The sequence below is a fragment of the Aspergillus eucalypticola genome, assembly GCF_003184535.1.
Source record: "Aspergillus eucalypticola CBS 122712 chromosome Unknown BO83scaffold_6, whole genome shotgun sequence".
Classification (NCBI taxonomy): domain Eukaryota; kingdom Fungi; phylum Ascomycota; class Eurotiomycetes; order Eurotiales; family Aspergillaceae; genus Aspergillus; species Aspergillus eucalypticola.
The window spans coordinates 1,162,250-1,179,112 of NW_020290280.1; the positions used below are offsets into that span (position 1 = coordinate 1,162,250).

Sequence of the window (16,863 nt, forward strand, 5' to 3'; positions counted from 1 at the left end):
TGACTGCGCCTGGGATAGACGGGTATGTTCTGCCTTGCACTGCCCTGAGTATCAGAAAAAAGTTGGTTTTCTGAATGGGGCGAAATATCGAAGAAGAAGGTATAAAGTCGGTCTCCTTCGCTCTTCATCTCTACAGCAATCCAGCTCAGTCTCTCTTTCTCTCTCAATCATCTACATACTCCACTGCCTCACACAAACAAACCACTTATCCATCCTCACATCTTTTTATCAAAAAAGAAATCCCAACCAAAAAAGCAAGATGCAACTCCACCACTTCCTCCCTCTCGCCGCCATGGGCGTCCTGGCCCTCACCACCACCGCCGAATCCACTCCCCTCTCAACCCGCAGCGAGAGCATCAAAATCACCACCTGGTCCGGCAACAACTGCGAAGGTTCCTCCGCCAACCCTGCCATCGAAGGGTCTGGAAAATCCTGCTTTATGAGCCTTCCCGGGGCGTCTTTCGACGTCGATACCGCCGACAGCAAGTGCAAGATCACCACCTGGTCTGGGGACAACTGTGAGGGAAGTTCGGCGAAATTTGCGGGAGATGTGCAGGGATGCATTGGTATTCCATTCGGGTCTGTTAGTATTGATTGTTAAGTGTGGCTCGAACTGAGGATGTCTCTGCTGTCACTATGAGGATTGACCAGATTGGGTCATGTTTGAATGGACTGTTTGTTATATGAGTGTTTCTGTTTGATGTATGAAGTATCTTTTGGACCAATTGCAGTATTTCTTTATACACATCGAAGTGCATAGTATCTACCCGACTACCTATTACATATACAATAAATCATATTATATCATAACCTCGCTGTCCTCTCACCACAGGGTGAATCCTAATCAGTCGGTGCAAACTTACTCCAGGACCGAATCCTACTTCCATAGATATAGAACAGAATCGGCACGGGGAACAAAATGGCAGTCAGACATCCCAGCAGGGTCATAGCCCACGGCACGCCCAGATTATGGAACTGCATCATAAATCAACATGTCTCGTTCACTAACAACCTCACAAAGCTGTAGACAAGAGAGCAAACTCACCATTGGAATAGCAAACATTGGAAACCCGGCCCCCAGCCCCGACCGAAAGAAGCAGTTCGCCGCAATCGCCGAGTTGGCATTGATGTTATAGCAATCAATGATATAATTCAGCCCCTATACCATCAGCATCACACCACAAACACCCAAAGAAAGAGGGGGAAAGCTTACCTGCATAAAAATCAACAAAATCCCCGCCCCCAAAAACCCCCCAGCAATGACCTGCGGCACCCAAATAATTCCCGGATTACTCGTCCAACCAAACCAAAACATGCCGGCAGGCAACAACACCCCCCCAATCATCATAGGAATCAACCTCTCCTCCGGAACAATATGTCCCTCCCGTTCCAACACCTTCTGAAACCTCGTCTTCGTAAAGAACACAATAACACAACACCCAAACACGACCCCAACAGCAACGGCAATAAACGGCAGCGCTCCAACCCCCTCATTCCACCCCCTCAACTCCTGAAAAGCCACCGGATAGGCCTCAAAACATAGATACAAAAACCCATAGATAAACCCCATATACAACGTGATAAGCAACAGAATCGGCTCCCTGACAAGCATCAAAAACGGCCTGACGAGATACACAGTCGCAATATGCTTGATATCAACCGGCATCTCCTCCGACCGCGCATGCAATGCCCAGTTCCTCGTCTCGAACCGCTTTCTCCTCGCCCTTCTTTCCAATAACGTCGGCCCAAACGTCTCCGGAACAACTACAAACCCCACAGCCCCGAAAAAAAACGCCATAATGGCCGTGATATACTCCGTCCATCTCCACCCTAGATAACTCATCGTGATAAACCCCCCAACAATGGGACCCGCGACCGGCCCTACGAACGTAGCGCCTGCGAACGCCGCCATTGCGATACCTCTTTCCACGGGACCGAATATATCCGCCAGCATACCACCGACAATCGCCAACGGCGCACTAGCGAATAACCCGCCCAGGAACCGGCATATCATTATCGTCTGGAGGTTCTGCGCCACAGCAACCGGGATCTGGAATATAGCGAAAATGAAAAATCCCGTGAACAGGGGGGTTTTGCGTCCGTAGAGCTCGGATAGGGGACCGAAGAAGAGCGGGCCGAAACTGTATCCGAGCACGAAGAGGCTCGTACCGAGAACCATTACTTCGGAGGAGACGTGGAATTGCTTCGCTGTTACGGTGGATGCGGTGCTGAAGACAGAGGAGGCGAAGGTTACGGATATGGTCATGAGCCCGAGGATTATTGTTATGAGCCATTTGCGTGGACGGGGGAAGTTTTGGGGGTTATCCTGTGATGGGTGGGTGGGTGGGTGGTTAGGGTTTGGGATTGGGTTTGAGTATAGATGGGGTCGGGGAGGAGGGTGGGAAGGGGACATACTGGGTCATCTGGACCATCCCAGTCCACGATGTTGGGGTCGGGGTCTTTTTGGTCCTTTGTGCCTTCGGCCATGCCTTCGTGGAGACGCTGCTTCTCTATGTCTTCATCATCGTGCTCGCTCGGTAAGGTGCTGCTGGAGTGATGGCTGCGACGGGACTCTTCTGCCGGGGAGGCAGTGTGCGTGCGTGTGTCTTCCATGATGGTTTCATAGACACAATGAACTCGAACTGCTATTCCTACGCTACTATATTGTGTGCGTTGACTACCGTATTTATTATGCATTATCCTAATGTATGTACCTGGTGGGATGATGTCAAAGTAAACGGCGTATCCGACCGGATCCGGCGACGTCATCCGCGCTGGTGGCAAGCTGCCATATCGGCGCTAGCCATTGGCTCTCAATACAATACTATTAAAACAAGACCTGCTTGCTTATTTGTACATAAGAGAATCTCCACTTGGACTGACATCATCCAATCTGTCGGTGCCTGACTCGCACCATTCCCTAACCCGACGATCGGCCCTCGGCTCCTTATATCCGATCACCGGCTGGGTTCAAGTATTGTTGGAGCATGAGAAGCTGGTGCTTTTGGGGTGGTCATGGATCGATTTTCCAGAGACGTAGAGGCCCAAGGCGCACTTTTTGGTTAGTATTCTTGTGATGTTATTGTGATGAGGTGGTGGATTGTATGCTTACTAGGCAGCCACCTACAAGTACCACGAGCAGGTTCAGACCGGTCAGTAGGATCTTGCGGCGCGACGAGGAGTATCGGCCCCAGTTGAGAAATAGCCAGAAAATTCCACTTAGTCCATCTGAGGGATGGGTTAGTACAGGGATGGTTCTAGACTCGGTGGGGCTTGGACTCACATGTGAACCAGCTGGCAAAGAGCGCCGTCTGCGTCTGTTAGCCTTGTCCAACAACATACAAGATGAGAAATAAAACCTACGATCAGACTTAGTAGATCGTTGAACACAGGAATCGCCTCAGAAATAATCCACGCCAACGTCCACAGCACCAACCCGATCATCACCCACGTCCCAATCGAAACAAGTCCGCGCTGGTGCATGCGGTCGGTTCCCCGGAACAGACGGACGTAGATGTATTTGCACGCCACATGACCATTTATCACGCCAGCGATCACAATCTACATTATTCATCAGTACTTTCATGCAAGTATTCTGGAGGGCGGCTTACCGTCGGAATAGCAACGCCGTAGGCAATCTTGGACATCAGCGGACTGGTCGATCCCAATGCCGGAGATGCCACGTCCTTTCCACCATAGCGGTAGATGACGACCGCCGAGATGGTGTACATTGACGTATCGATCCCCTGCAGCATGTACAGTGTCTTGGGGTAGTCGGTCGGCGTGCGCATCTCTGAGATGAATCCAAAGAAGGCCACGTGCCCCGCTGGATTGGTTAGCTTTGTTTCTGCTCTTCAAGGAGTGGTTTGGAAATACCGTATGCGAAGACAATGTTGGTGACAGCCAGGAAAGCCTTGTAAAATGAATTGTCAACGACAGCATCAACACGGCCGCCACCTGGCTTTTGAATCGCGATTGCAATCATGGTGATCAATACTGCGGCAACGATGCTGATGAAAGCTGTGACTGTAAGCCTTCCACATTATCATAGGTATTATGACTGGACATACATGAAATGGAAAACCAAGAGACCTTCTTCAGCGTCCGCGGCAAGGTGAAGACGAACGACACCGCCAAGCCGATCACGCCAAACACAATAGAACAGGCGCCATGATCAGTCAAAGTATTCATCATCACAGTAAAGGTCAGAAGGTGACTGCCCATGATAAATATCAGAAACAACAGCTGCGCAGTTCCCAGCACTTCGCGACCGATGCGACCCATCAGGACCTCACCGGCATCACCCATACTGTGCACATGCGGATACCGGAGTTTGAACTGTCCTAGAGTATAGCCCGTGTAAGTTGCCAGAGCACCGAGGCCAAGGATCAGGATCACGGCTCTGTGCAAGGCCAAGTTAGCCACCAAGCCACTCTCCGTCGACGATACCAATCATAACTCACGCAACCAGGCCAAGCGACGCCACGGCCGAGGGTAGGGACAGGATGCCCAGGGAGATTGTCTCTGCGACCATGACTGTACAAGATGGTTAGAGATGGTTTGTTGGGAATACCGGCAGTACATACTCATTGCACATTGCCTGAACAGTTAGCCAGCTCCGAACCGTGAGAGCGCATCTAGATGAAGTGATGAACGCTTACCACCAGGCCAAAGTGCGGTACTTCACCCCGCCGACACCATCATGACTGAAAGGATCCTCGTTCTCAGTGGCGCTTCTCAGATTGACGGGTTTCTCCTGCTCGGCGGGCGGGTCCTCAGGGTTATTGATCGCACTCAGGGACGACATGGTAGCGATCAGGGAAACCCAGTGATCCGCGTCACAAGCAAGCAAACAAACCAGCGGAAGACTAAGCAGTCACGACCAGACAAATGAGAGTAGTGATGATGAGTGGAGGTGAAAGCAACAGAACAACACAGACCTGAAGACGACTGAAGGAAAGAAGAGAAAGTCAACAAGACAAATTCTGCAGACAAACACAGAGCCCGCTGGTAAGGGTCCAGGGCTCTTGTTGTTGGGAGAGCTTATCCACTTTGCTCAGCCAGGATCATCACCTGGTGAATACATCCGAATGGAGCGTCATCTCACGTCATCTAGGATGATATCTGAGATTCTGGGGGTGGAAATGCGGGGGTTGCATTCAGGATCAACCCATTCGGGGAATGCCGAAGCTATCTAGTGCCACTATCCAAGCATATCGCGTGTTACGGAGGACGAGCGACAGCAGATGACCTGTAGAGTTTTCGGTGACGCTCAGAACCTATCATATAGAACCCAACAGTGTCAGAGCGATGTAACCTTCCCAACCAATTTGGCCTCGGCACCGTGGATGTTGGCTCTCTATTCCTACTGCTGAGGTATTTTGTCAGACCAAAACTTATCGATTCAATGCAATCATTCAATTCGCAATAACTCAAATAAGTCCAAATCTAGCTGACAAAAGCGTAATTCCAAATCAAGAAATCTAAAGCAGTAAGCAGTTGTCTATGGGTATTATGCGCAACGCAAGTCTATCATCTATCGTCTATCCTCTATCCTCGTCTCGGGTCGTGTCAAAATGTTATGCCTCTTGCATCGTCGCCAAGCACACGCGGTCGCGCAAATAGAGTTCAATCCCCGCCTCGGCACAGGCACGATGCAGCGGCTCTACCGTCTGATACACCCGGGGTTTGATCACTCTCTCGCCGGCGGCCTCCGCCGGCTGGTAGCCCGACGCGTCCTCGTCCTCCTCGTCGTGGAAGAAGCCTTCAACATCAAGTCGTCTCAGGCCTTTGAATTGCGTCTTACGCTTGTTGAGGACCTTCTGAAGCTGTCCAACCAGCATGGCCAAGGAATTCTCCTTGCAGCCTTCCACGTACAACGATTCGACCGACGCGGGAAGCACATCGGTGAGCGGGCACGACGGTTCATACTGGTAGCGAACATCGAGCAGGTTGGGCAGACGGATGCGGATATCCTTCAACGCAGTGAACTCCGTCAGAGGTCCAAACCACTCGTCGTGCGTCTCGTTCGCTCCGGCAATGGTGAAAGGCAAGTGGGTGCCGCAATTGTCAAGCCACAGGGTGTGCAGGCTGCTCTTACTGCTCGCCAGGGACTCGAAGAATGCAGAAGGCTGGAACCCCTCTGCAAGTAGGTGTGAATCGGAGTGTTGGTACTTGAAGGATTGGAGCGAAGAGCATGAGGCGATCAGGCTTTGCATGCCCTGAGCTCCACTGCTGGTGTTCAGTGTAATCTCAGCAATGGACGAAGAGCCGGGAGTAGGCTCATCGACCGGATGGGTTGATTCAGGCTCATCCTCGCGTGGGCGGGTGGACTCAACCACCGAGTCCGCCGAAAATGCCCGCATGGATGGCAATTGAAAGAAAGGGAGGACCTGGGAAGTCATGTAGCTTCCTCGACTGTCTTCCTCGTCGGCTAAATGGCTCAGCGATACATCCCGCAACACACGGAATGCCGGCTGGTCGTCGAAAGGCTTCTCTCCCCTCACTGCCCGCTGCATCATGCGGTCCAGGTAGATATTCTGCTTGGGGTACACTAATTGCAGATGCCTCAGGTTACTCGCCAGCGGCAGGAGAAGCGCAATCCAAGCCTCTTCAACATTGTCCCGGAGATCCTGCTCCCATTTCGTGTGCTCTTCAGCGGTTTGACTGAGGGAAAAGGCCAATTGGGCAAACGGCGCCAAATCTTCGTCGGAGGGAGGGGAGGAAGGAGTGGAGGTGGACCTAGGACACCAGTCATGGAAGTCCAAGCTGCGAACCGCCCGAGCCAGCTCGGGACGACGGAGAACAGCTCCCAGGAAGGAACGCGTCTGGGAGCAGTCCTTCAGGGCAGCTGCTTGGTAAACCAAGCGCAGAAACAGGTCGTGAAAATGACGGCACACAAAAAGAAGGTTGTAGCGGTCCCGATAGTCTTCCACGTACTCCCCGACCAGGAGGAGGATGTCATTGGGAAGTGGGAGAGACATACTGAAGGGGGATCAGCAATTGAAACTGAATCCAATGCATCTGGGGAAACAAAGCCAAGGGAGCAGCCACCGGAAGTCCGGGGGATTTAAGGGTGGCCGCACACGTCGATAACCTAAGATAGGGGAACTGAGTTTTGCAAAAATCCACAGCGTTGGTGAACTTTGCCAGCCTTAGGATGGGGAGCAGATCCATCGTGCGGGCCAATGGATGGCGGCTGGCGAAAGGGTCGTGGATCACCAGTGGCATCGGTTGACCTGCTCCATCCATGGTTAATCCAGAAGGGTTCCATAAGGGGCAATGGAGTCCGTATTGACACAACCCATTGCCAACCCATCCACTACAATTATTGCTGCGAGGCATGACGTGCCACCGCTGCGCTGTGTCCCCCCCACTACGGATAGCATCGTCGGGTTCCGCGGTTGTAAGAGCGAGAAAGCACCGAATCCGTTGCGAAGCGGAGATCACAGTCGTGGGGGAGGGCGCATGGACGATGGCGGTGGAAAATTCGATCACGGTGTGTGTTTAGTGTTAGTTTGTACCCGCAGTCGCTTGTCGCCACCGCCATTCAAGGCGCTGACGGGCCGGTGGAGTCGCGAGAAAACAGAGGCTCCATCCACTGTGCGGGGGGCAATGCTGATTCTTATTTTTGCCGGATGGTGCAGGTGGTGGGAAATTACCCCTCTCGGCTGTCCATGTACTGCAGATGGTTGCATTGTTTCTGCAGCCTGGGAGTCTGTGTCCGTTGCGTTGACGATCGTGATGATGTCGATCAATGGGCAAGAAACCTTGTTGCGGGGTCACTCACAATCCTCGGGAACATTCAACTTTGGTATAATGATACAGGTGTAGAACACAGAAGAGAGATCTGTAGGCTGTAGTATAAAACTGGAGCAGTTGCCCTGAGCTGCCGAAGAGCAAGCAGCGGTATGACAGGGAAGCTGTGAGGGTTGGAATGTCCCGAATGGAAGAAAAGAAATCAATCCCGTGATGTCACATGCATGCGATCTGCAGCCCTTCCTCTACTCCGTACCCTCCAATTGCTTTTTGCAAAAGTACTCAATGGCTTTGAAGCAATGCAGTTTACATTGTTTGATTAATTGATTGAATCAATCATCACAGCAACATTGCAATCAGCCATGACCCTCGTGGATCTGCGATTCGGCAGGCCTGCTCGATCGGGCGACGCGACACTCGGTGGATTCTGGCTTTTCGCCATCGGTGGAGCTCGGCGGATCCCCGATTGATGAATTTTCCCCCGCCGATGAAGCGGTGTTTCGGATTTCATTCCATCGAGGACCTGCTGAGCTGGAGCTTGGATGAAACACCTTTCACTGTTTGTAGTTGACAGACATGTATTGGAATGGCTTCGCTCATAGCCAGGGAAGCGTTATTGAGGTGTCTATTGATACCTCAGGCACCATAACCCTACAGTTATCTGCAAGCTACTTACGGAGTATATTCGGCTCTGTGTCAGGAACAAGAGATACGGTGACCGGCTTCCTTTTGGCTTTCCCGACGGCAACCTGATTAGATCCTGCAAATGTGTTGTTCGGCTAGACATGCAGCTAGATAAATGTGGGTGTAGTAGCTTTCGCCTGAATGCAGATCCACCCGGTCTACTTCCTCTATTCATCTCTGAGATCCTACTAGCCCTCTACCCATGCCACTAATAATGTTGAATAAACATATTGTCTCTATTTTTCTCGCCAGCTGCGGGTATGGCGGTAGACATGTGCTAGGATCCATGGGATCATACCATGGCTTCAACCTCGCTCCACGAATGATGATGCGATAGGTATCTAATAGATGCCAACGCACAAGTAGAAGATCCTATCTTATGTTCAACTTGGCTGATCCGCACGATAATCAAATAATCAATATAGACTACCTTTAATTAAAGGTGACGGAGACAGACGTGCGTAGTCTTATGGTTTCTTCGGTCAGTTCGAATGGTTCCTCTCTTCACTTTCTCATACCTCTTCCAAGCAGATAGAGGCCGGTAAAACCTCAACGATACTGACATGAGCATACGGAGCTTGGAGTATGATTTTGAGTAATATTATTCACTGTTTTATGTCTACTCCTAACTATCTCAGGGACATCATGTGATAACACAAGACACTTCCTATTACATAATGTTTTACTCAGCACCTCTTCTTCCCGCCCATCTTTATCAACCATCCACTGACTTCCCACGACTTCTGCCTCATGAGCCGGTGATTTGCGGCAACCAGGCAACGATCTTGGAGAAAAAGGTTGTGGATATGTCGGGGACTAGGGCATATAAGATGATTGAGCAATTAACTTGAATAGGTCGCTTATAATAATTGCTAGAAGGATCCCTCCACCATCCATTCTTCAGATCATTCCAGCAAATGATCTATCCTAAAGTCAACCATTCTCATTGGAAGTGACTATCGAGTAACCGTGACGAGTCTACCATGGTTCAACGGAATACTTGCTATCATTAGTCTTGAGGATTTAATGTATCAAATCAAAAATTATCGCTGATTGAAGGACAATCTCATCGGTTCACTGCTTGCAGAGCTGCCTTGTCTCTGTCTCACTGCATCAAGCATTTCTTTGCTCTGCAAACCCTCTCGAAAGGGGCTGACACTCATGCAAGAAATATCATGACTCCCAGAACTCCAATGCGAAACTCAAGATAGAGGCATACACACCTAATAAGGTCTATGTCTATTCTTTCTTGATATGTCGGGTTTTGGCGGACTACACTGAAGGCAAAGTGGACGACTGTGTAGTTCCTGTCCCTCCCAATACTCGCGCTTCATTGGGAAGCAGGCAAACTCTCTTCTGTGTCGCATCTTGAAGCAGCAAGGGCAGGCGAAACGGTTTACATTTTCGCAAAGATCAGTATATATGGAGTTGATGTTACACTAGGACTTCTTCGCGTAGATCCTTGCATTTTCCATTCCTCTGCAGCGAACAGATGTAATATCTTCTGTTGCGGTGTCGTAGGGCTTTGAACTTGTACAATAGTCAGGAAGTACTGACTCGTCTGTGACAGAACCACCAGGGAAATATAGTCAAGGTACTCGATGACTTGGATTTGCAGCTCAGGCAACAGTGTCGTAAGGCAATCCATGATGGACTTTTCTTTTTCACGTTGTCGACCATAGGGACAGCCTCCACGCTTTATTAAACTATGCAATCCGACCAAACATACCGCTCTACATGTTTTTACTCATTTCAGAACAGAAGTGGCACCAAAGCAAATGTCATTCTCCTGGTTGGCAGACTAGGCGCCTGGAAATTCACATTGACCGAGATTTCACACAATCATCCCTCCTCCTACCTGGTAGATTCACGACACAAATTTAGGGTATAATCTTGATGTTTTCGAAGAGACAATGATAAAGCAAAACAAATACATTGGGAACTCAGTAACACGGGGTACTTTCCAACCATAAGCACATCTCAACCCTCTGCCTTCTCATCTGCGAACTCCCAAAACGTAACCTCACCAGACTCGTTCCTCATAACAAAAACATTATCTTTCGTCACAATCACATCACGTGGTCTGTAATGTAGGGGAAGAAAGACTCTTTCCGACCCATAAATAATTGAGTGGTCCTTTACCTGTATCTGCCGACTGGTCGTCAAGTCCCAATCTGATAAAAATGATCTAACATCAATCCGACTCTCACTTGTAACAACCACCTCATCGCCTTGAAACTCTAAGATCTCTGATCCAATCATGTCCCACTTCAAGTTCATGTCGGTGCGCTGGCCAAGCAGAGTTAGATTGTCTTCAACTGATTCCCACAAGGAGAGGCTTCTTTCATCACTATCTATAGTAACAACCAGCCTTCCATTTGGGGAAATTGCAGCACGGACCCCCAATTTCTCCAAAAGGATTGCTTTATCTGTCGCCAAATCGCACATAAAAGTACCGGCGGGATGGTTGTGTCGCCCGCACACATTCATGAAGCAGTTGATTGCCACTTTCGTCCCGTCGGTGGACCAGATAATCTTCATATCATTCAATTCCTCGTCGAGACCCGTATTCCATTGATGTCGATATCTCCCGTCAAATACATCCCATACTTCAAGGGTTATTGCTCTGGAATCCCTATCTTTATGTCCGATTGCGAGAAGCCTACCGTCAGGAGAGAATGCCGAAGAGGGAGTTCCGTTGTAACCGCGAGGAATGGCGGAAACCACGTTTCCAGTTATTACATCCCACACTTTGATGTGGAAATCATCTTTGCAATGTAAGAGCCAAGGTCTTGCGAAAAGCCTGCCGTCTGAACTGATCTCCATTACTTGATCACCATGAAAGTGGCCTTGGAAAAGGTCTGCGACGAGGTCATCGAAAAGCCCATTAGTGTTCGTTCCCTCCATTGCCGTCTTCATATTTGTTAAAATCGGTCCTTTATAGTCCCTGATCATGACTTGCCCAAGAATCTCAGCAAATCCTTCAGTGTCTGTATATTTTACTACCCGCAGAAGGGAACCAGTTCTGATGTTCCAGAGACGAATTTGGCTTATGGATGCCGAGAGTGCAAATTGATGGTCATGAGACAAGGCGAGCCCACATACAGGGTCTAGCCGAGCTGCATGCTCTTCCGGTCTTATTTCTGAAGATAAATCCCAAACTTGAATTATTCCTTTGAAATTGACGGATACAAGAAGTCGACTATCTGAATTGAAAACAAAGCCCGAGTGTTGCGTGGTGCTTCTAAGGGTCGTCAAAAGTTTGCCTGTTGCCGAATCGAGAAGCTCGGTGATAGGTTTGCCAGAGTCTTGTTTCCATGCAACAACATAATATTTCCCGTTTGGCGATAGCTTACCGATGCACCATACCGGGTTGGGCGTACGGACTGTCAATAAACGTTGGCCAGTTTCGCTGTCCCACCTCTGAAGCTGTGTGAGAAGATGCCAGGTTGTTATAAGTTTTTCGCTTGGGGAGAAATGCATTATGGTGTGTGAGCCGAAGGACTGGCAATCTCTCCACTCTAGTGAATCATCGATTATCTCCACCAACAAAGTCTTCGTCTTCCATTCCCATAGCCGGATTAAAACATAGTCATCCAATAGTGTTTGTGTTAACAATTCACCATTGGCGGAGAATGTCATCTCGAAGTCCTTCCCTATTCCTGAACATTGGCTCAACGATAGTATGAATTTGGACTCACTTGTATCCCAAAATACTATACTACCATCATTCAGAGGTACTGCCAAGGTGGCTCCATCTGCAGACCATGCGATGGTATTTACAGCTGTAGAAACATGAATCATCTTCTGTGTCCCTTGTGCTGCAGAGATCAAACCAATGGTCATTCTACCAGGGTATACCGCTGCTAGACACCCTTGAGATGAGAATGACCAATTAAGAGGCCGTACCGAGCATACGCCATTGGTGGCATCGTCCTTCGTGAGAAGGATTTTCCTGAGCAACATCCCGGAACCTGTATCCCATACTTGGACACCCTCCAAACCCTCAGAGAAGGAAAGAATGTGCTTGTCCTCAGGAAGAAACATAATGAAGTCTGAATTCCCACCACAGTCGATCGTATATAGCGATGTGCCTGTAGTTAGATTCCATAATCTGATCCTGTGGCAATTCCAGGACCCGCACAACACAGCAAGGGTCTGCCCATCCGAAGACATGGCTAGGCAATTGCTAGATTCTCTGTTATCGAGTTCCTGAAGCAGAGGATCCCATTTGTCCTTCATTTCAGGCAGCCTGGAAAATGTTCGTGGGATTAAACATTGAAATGTTTTTCGGCAAATGCTATGTTTTGGGGAGAAAATAAGTGCAGAACGATAGACTTGAAGAGGGGCGTTTTCGATTTCGTTCTTGGACGCGAGCATAAAACGCTTCATGTCAAACACCATATCTTGAAGCCCGGCTCTCCCTTCAATCTAGATGAAGTAAGATTATGGTTAGTAATGAGTGAATAAATGACTAAACGGATGTTATTTGACACAATACCTACCGGTAACATAGCAAGGTAACGTTCCAGCTCGATGAGGTTGAAAGTTGCTTTCGGTATTATTCGAAGAAGGCTCATGACCTCGATCCAGTACAGGAAATGCTTTTTGAGAAACTCGTGCACGCAGTCATTATCAAGCGGCTCGAAACCAGCTTGTTGGAGATGATGCGCCCAATATTGGGAAGCATATCTCACGGAGACTGGAAGATTTTGATCCAGCAAAGATGTATCAATATCTTTGACCAAGAAGGACGGGTCATCAAGGGAACAAATGTCCTGCTTCAGTGTACTCGACAGAATCCTTACGCAGCTTTTAAACAAGGCCTTATGGGCCTCTCTTGGGTCAATGCAGAATTCGTCATAAAGGCATCGTCTTTGAGGCTGACCTAGAAGAAATTCGCGAAAGGACAAGTGTAGCAATCGGATAGGTAATTCAAAATTATCCCCAAACGAGACAACAGAGCTCAGACTAGTCAAAAACCTTCGAATTTTCTTTGTCTTTCCAGACAAATCCAAAAGGTCTTCGAGAGGTGCAATCGAGAGAGGTTCGGCTAGGACAACAACGGCCCCAATTATCCGTTTAAAAAGCCCAAAGAAATCGGCTTTCTCAGTCTTCGTTTTCCTGCAGCTGTGAATAACAGAATACTTCAGAATCTGACTATATGTTCGATCCAGAATTTCCTGTGGTGATTCTCCCGAGTCGTCTGCAGATAGTTCTCGCATGCGTGCTTGCAAATCTTCCAAGTCGTCTACCCCATCCAAGAAACGACATGCGGTAGCTGCATAAATAAACAGGCCATCGCTTCTATCCGCGAGAGTGCGGACAATTCTCCTTTCATCATCCTGACTGAGCCAGCAGGTAGACTTCACACGCCACTTAGGAATGTCGATGGTCGCATGGGATGCAATTTCTTTGATATGATGCTCCAGATACAAGGTTATGTCGTCTTTCGGAAGTTTGGCCGCCTCAGACGTCATTGGGGTCTTTCGAAGTTCGAAGTCTCTGACACTGACCTCTTCAGAAAGAAAATGAGAAAACAGAGAGTATATTTCTGGCCTGCTGGTGAGGAATATCTTCAGCCGAATAGTCCTCAGCTTACCAGCTGTGGCCAGAAGCCTCAGGACGCCTCCAATATCATGGGCCGGTTTCCCGGCCTCCTCAGGGTCCGCAGATACGGCCTCATCGAGTGCATCTAGCATCAATGCTAGTGTCACAGGTAGAAGTAGCTCCTTTTCAAGTGTCAAAAGTGGCTCTAGAATTAACTTGTGCCACTGGTTGCGCAAATTCTGAGTGCCGATAGATTGGTTCTCTGAGATTGCTTGGCATATCTTGTCTCTGGAATCTGGGAATGATGATGCTAACTCGTTGGAGACAGAAGGAAACAACTTTTCAACGGTGTTGCGCCCAGGCTCACTTCTATCAAAGAAAAAACTGGCACCGAAATAGAGGTGCACCGGAAGAGAGGGTCCATGAGGAATAAGTGACTTGCGCTCCTGGCACGCAGCGGCAAAGGTACGGGAGATTGTAGACTTGCCGGTTCCTGCCATTCCTCGAACCCAGAACACCTGGGAATCATCCGGAGACTCAGCCCAGCACTGAATTTCACGAAGTATCTCCGTCCGCGTGCCCTCGAGGCATTCTGATTTGTTTCCATCGTCGAAGGATCCATATTTTGCCTTCGAGACCACTGGAAGTTCATCTAGAAGTTCCTTTTGTTTGGCCTCCTGTCATGATCACCTCGCATCAGTATGATTCTATTGTCCAGATCTCCATTTATTTCGAGGAGGTCATACCTTGAAATTTTCCTTCAACACAGAGAGTGTGGTCATCACAATCTGCTGTGATTTCTCCAATTCCTTGAACATCTTTTGGATATCGTCGCCAGCGATTAATGTCAAATTCTGGCGAATCTTCCCATCAAGACACGTTATCGACTCGAGCAGGTTGCGCCACTTATTAAAATCTACCCAATCCTTTAAGAATCGCTTGTACCCTGAACGACTGAAGTGAGTGGCAAGACAGATGTGGTACTCAAGTATAAGGACATATAACTCGACTGTCTTGGACCTCACCAGCTCTGCAAGATGCTGAGCCGATTCGGTTACTCTGGAGCCTGATTGCATATAGATTCTAGTCTGACTCTTCTCCAGAAATGCATATCGTATCATCAGGTCTGATACAGCCTGAAATCCATTCAAGGCGTCCTCATTCTGATGGAATGATTTGGCCAGCGGATCTAGAAGGAACAAAACACCCGCCCATGCTATAGAGGCATGCAACTCTGCGCTCACTGCGGCGGAAATAATGTCCTTCATGGACATAATCCCCCCGACGACGCGACGCACTTGTTTTCTGACCTCAATTTCTCTTCCTCTGATGTATATCTTAAGCCGTGACTTTTGAATTGCTTCGAGACGCCTTTTTACACAAGACTCGAGTCGAGGATCAATGTCATGACCTTCTACTCGACTCTCATGATGCAAGCTGTCCAATTCTGTGTTGAAAAGAAGGATCCTCTCATACTGCACAAGCAGGTCTGGATTCTTATTTCGGAGGTCCGAGTAAGCCTTTTTCCACAGACCTTCAAGCTTCAGAGGGACAGGATCGGGAGTATTCGAAGAACTCGCATTAGCGACTGGAGTCTTGTGCAAACCCAGCGATGCAGTACTTGTATCTTGAGAGACATTCAGACTGGAGCTTGTTGGTGGGCGGAGAGTCGCCTTTAAGTCTTTAAGGCGCTTTCGGAAAGGCATTCTCTCGGGGGTGGCAGTCACTGATGCGAAAATATTCTGGAAGAGCAAGAGTGAGGCAAAGATGGCTTCAGAGCCTGGACCGCCACCTTACCCCTCACCCTAGTTTCCGTATGTTCGCTTAAACAAACTAGTAAGATTCCTTTCTTCCCAGCACCTGCATCACAAGGGGTGTGTAGTCTCGACATCATTGGTAACAGCCCCACGCTAGCCTTGTCACTTATGCATAGTGCCGATGAGCTTAGAACCTATGGAGAATGCCATACAGACAGCTAAACTGTGGTTAAAAAATGTGATAGTGGAAAACAGATTCAAGATTTCATTGATATTCCTAAATAAGGGGGCACGAGATGTTCCAAATTACGCGTACCCTTTCAAAAGCAAAGTCATACTGAACGAAGAACGCCAACGGCAACGCATCAGCACCCTAGGCAGTAACGACTTAACATCCATTCACTGCATAACGATCGGCCTCTGCTGTTTTCTCTTCAGTTTTTTCTTTGCCTCTTTATACTTTGGGTCTTTGTTGCTGACAATGCGTCGCCTTTCCAATGTACGCAAAAGCCTAAGAATATAGACCTGAGAATTATAGCTCGGATCTTGATTGTTGACGCGTGCACGTTCTCCAGCATTGATGATAGCATCGTAAACCCCCTGTCGATTTGGAATATCACACAAATTAACACGGTCAATGAATCTATCTTCATCTTCATCCGTCAAGAATCGTGTTTCCACTCGGTAAGAACCTGGGGATCCGACAAGGTGGATAATGGGCTTTTCGGTGTAGGTTGGGGCGTCGATGTAAAGCATCCAGTGTTTCAATACGCCGTTCCCTGGTAGTATAGCGACATACACGTAACAGGTTGGCAAGATTGGTAGGTCATCGTAATAAAAGTAGTTCCCTTCGGGCTGGCCATCCGAGATGTCGCTAGACTCCTCAGATTCCTCAGAGTCCTCGAGATACTCGGACTCCTCGTGTTCCTCCATGATGGTGGTTGATTGCATGATTTAGGGTGAAGATGTGACAGACTGATGGAGGATAAGAAGTAGACTGGAATGAAGAGTAGACCTGTAGTGGAGTATGCCGAAGCAGGAAGATAGGATGCTGGTTTGGTAGCAAGATCCGCAGATTGCAGGCAAGGCTATGATATATCTCACAAATAGCGGG

At 48.7% G+C, this 16,863-nt stretch overlaps 6 protein-coding genes across 6 annotated transcripts; 2 read left to right on the forward strand and 4 right to left on the reverse strand.

The window, feature by feature from the left end:
• Window positions 1–259: 259 nt before the first annotated feature.
• BO83DRAFT_424941 (uncharacterized protein) lies at window positions 260–601 on the forward strand (the record flags this gene model as incomplete). The annotated part of the gene is made up of 1 exon (XM_025535182.1): window positions 260–601. The coding sequence occupies one exon, from the start codon at window positions 260–262 to the stop codon at window positions 599–601; it is 342 nt and encodes a 113-aa protein (XP_025390808.1).
• A 112-nt stretch (window positions 602–713) lies between these two features.
• Window positions 714–2,647, reverse strand: BO83DRAFT_333620 (MFS transporter). Its single transcript, XM_025528349.1, has 4 exons — window positions 2,416–2,647; window positions 1,214–2,326; window positions 1,046–1,159; window positions 714–975 (listed from the first exon to the last, which is right to left on the reverse strand). The coding sequence occupies exons 1-4, from the start codon at window positions 2,611–2,613 to the stop codon at window positions 841–843; spliced, it is 1,560 nt and encodes a 519-aa protein (XP_025390809.1). The 5' UTR covers window positions 2,614–2,647; the 3' UTR covers window positions 714–840.
• Window positions 2,648–2,698: 51 nt separating this feature from the next.
• Window positions 2,699–4,821, reverse strand: BO83DRAFT_356575 (putative neutral amino acid permease). Its single transcript, XM_025529209.1, has 10 exons — window positions 4,662–4,821; window positions 4,587–4,600; window positions 4,464–4,536; window positions 4,071–4,402; window positions 3,877–4,020; window positions 3,612–3,826; window positions 3,364–3,561; window positions 3,284–3,311; window positions 3,113–3,228; window positions 2,699–3,054 (listed from the first exon to the last, which is right to left on the reverse strand). Exons 1-10 carry the CDS (start codon window positions 4,805–4,807, stop codon window positions 2,971–2,973), a joined length of 1,350 nt encoding a protein of 449 aa, XP_025390810.1. The 5' UTR covers window positions 4,808–4,821; the 3' UTR covers window positions 2,699–2,970.
• Window positions 4,822–5,533: 712 nt separating this feature from the next.
• Window positions 5,534–7,132, reverse strand: BO83DRAFT_218313 (uncharacterized protein). Its single transcript, XM_025526785.1, has one exon. The coding sequence runs from the start codon at window positions 6,981–6,983 to the stop codon at window positions 5,580–5,582; it is 1,404 nt and encodes a 467-aa protein (XP_025390811.1). The 5' UTR covers window positions 6,984–7,132; the 3' UTR covers window positions 5,534–5,579.
• On the forward strand, window positions 7,133–7,955 carry BO83DRAFT_218312 (uncharacterized protein). Its single transcript, XM_025526784.1, has one exon. It carries the CDS (start codon window positions 7,282–7,284, stop codon window positions 7,831–7,833), a length of 552 nt encoding a protein of 183 aa, XP_025390812.1. The 5' UTR covers window positions 7,133–7,281; the 3' UTR covers window positions 7,834–7,955.
• A 2,467-nt stretch (window positions 7,956–10,422) lies between these two features.
• Window positions 10,423–15,719, reverse strand: BO83DRAFT_356581 (uncharacterized protein; the record flags this gene model as incomplete). The annotated part of the gene is made up of 3 exons (XM_025529210.1): window positions 14,739–15,719; window positions 12,948–14,669; window positions 10,423–12,873 (listed from the first exon to the last, which is right to left on the reverse strand). Exons 1-3 carry the CDS (start codon window positions 15,696–15,698, stop codon window positions 10,423–10,425), a joined length of 5,133 nt encoding a protein of 1,710 aa, XP_025390813.1. The 5' UTR covers window positions 15,699–15,719.
• Window positions 15,720–16,863: the final 1,144 nt, after the last annotated feature.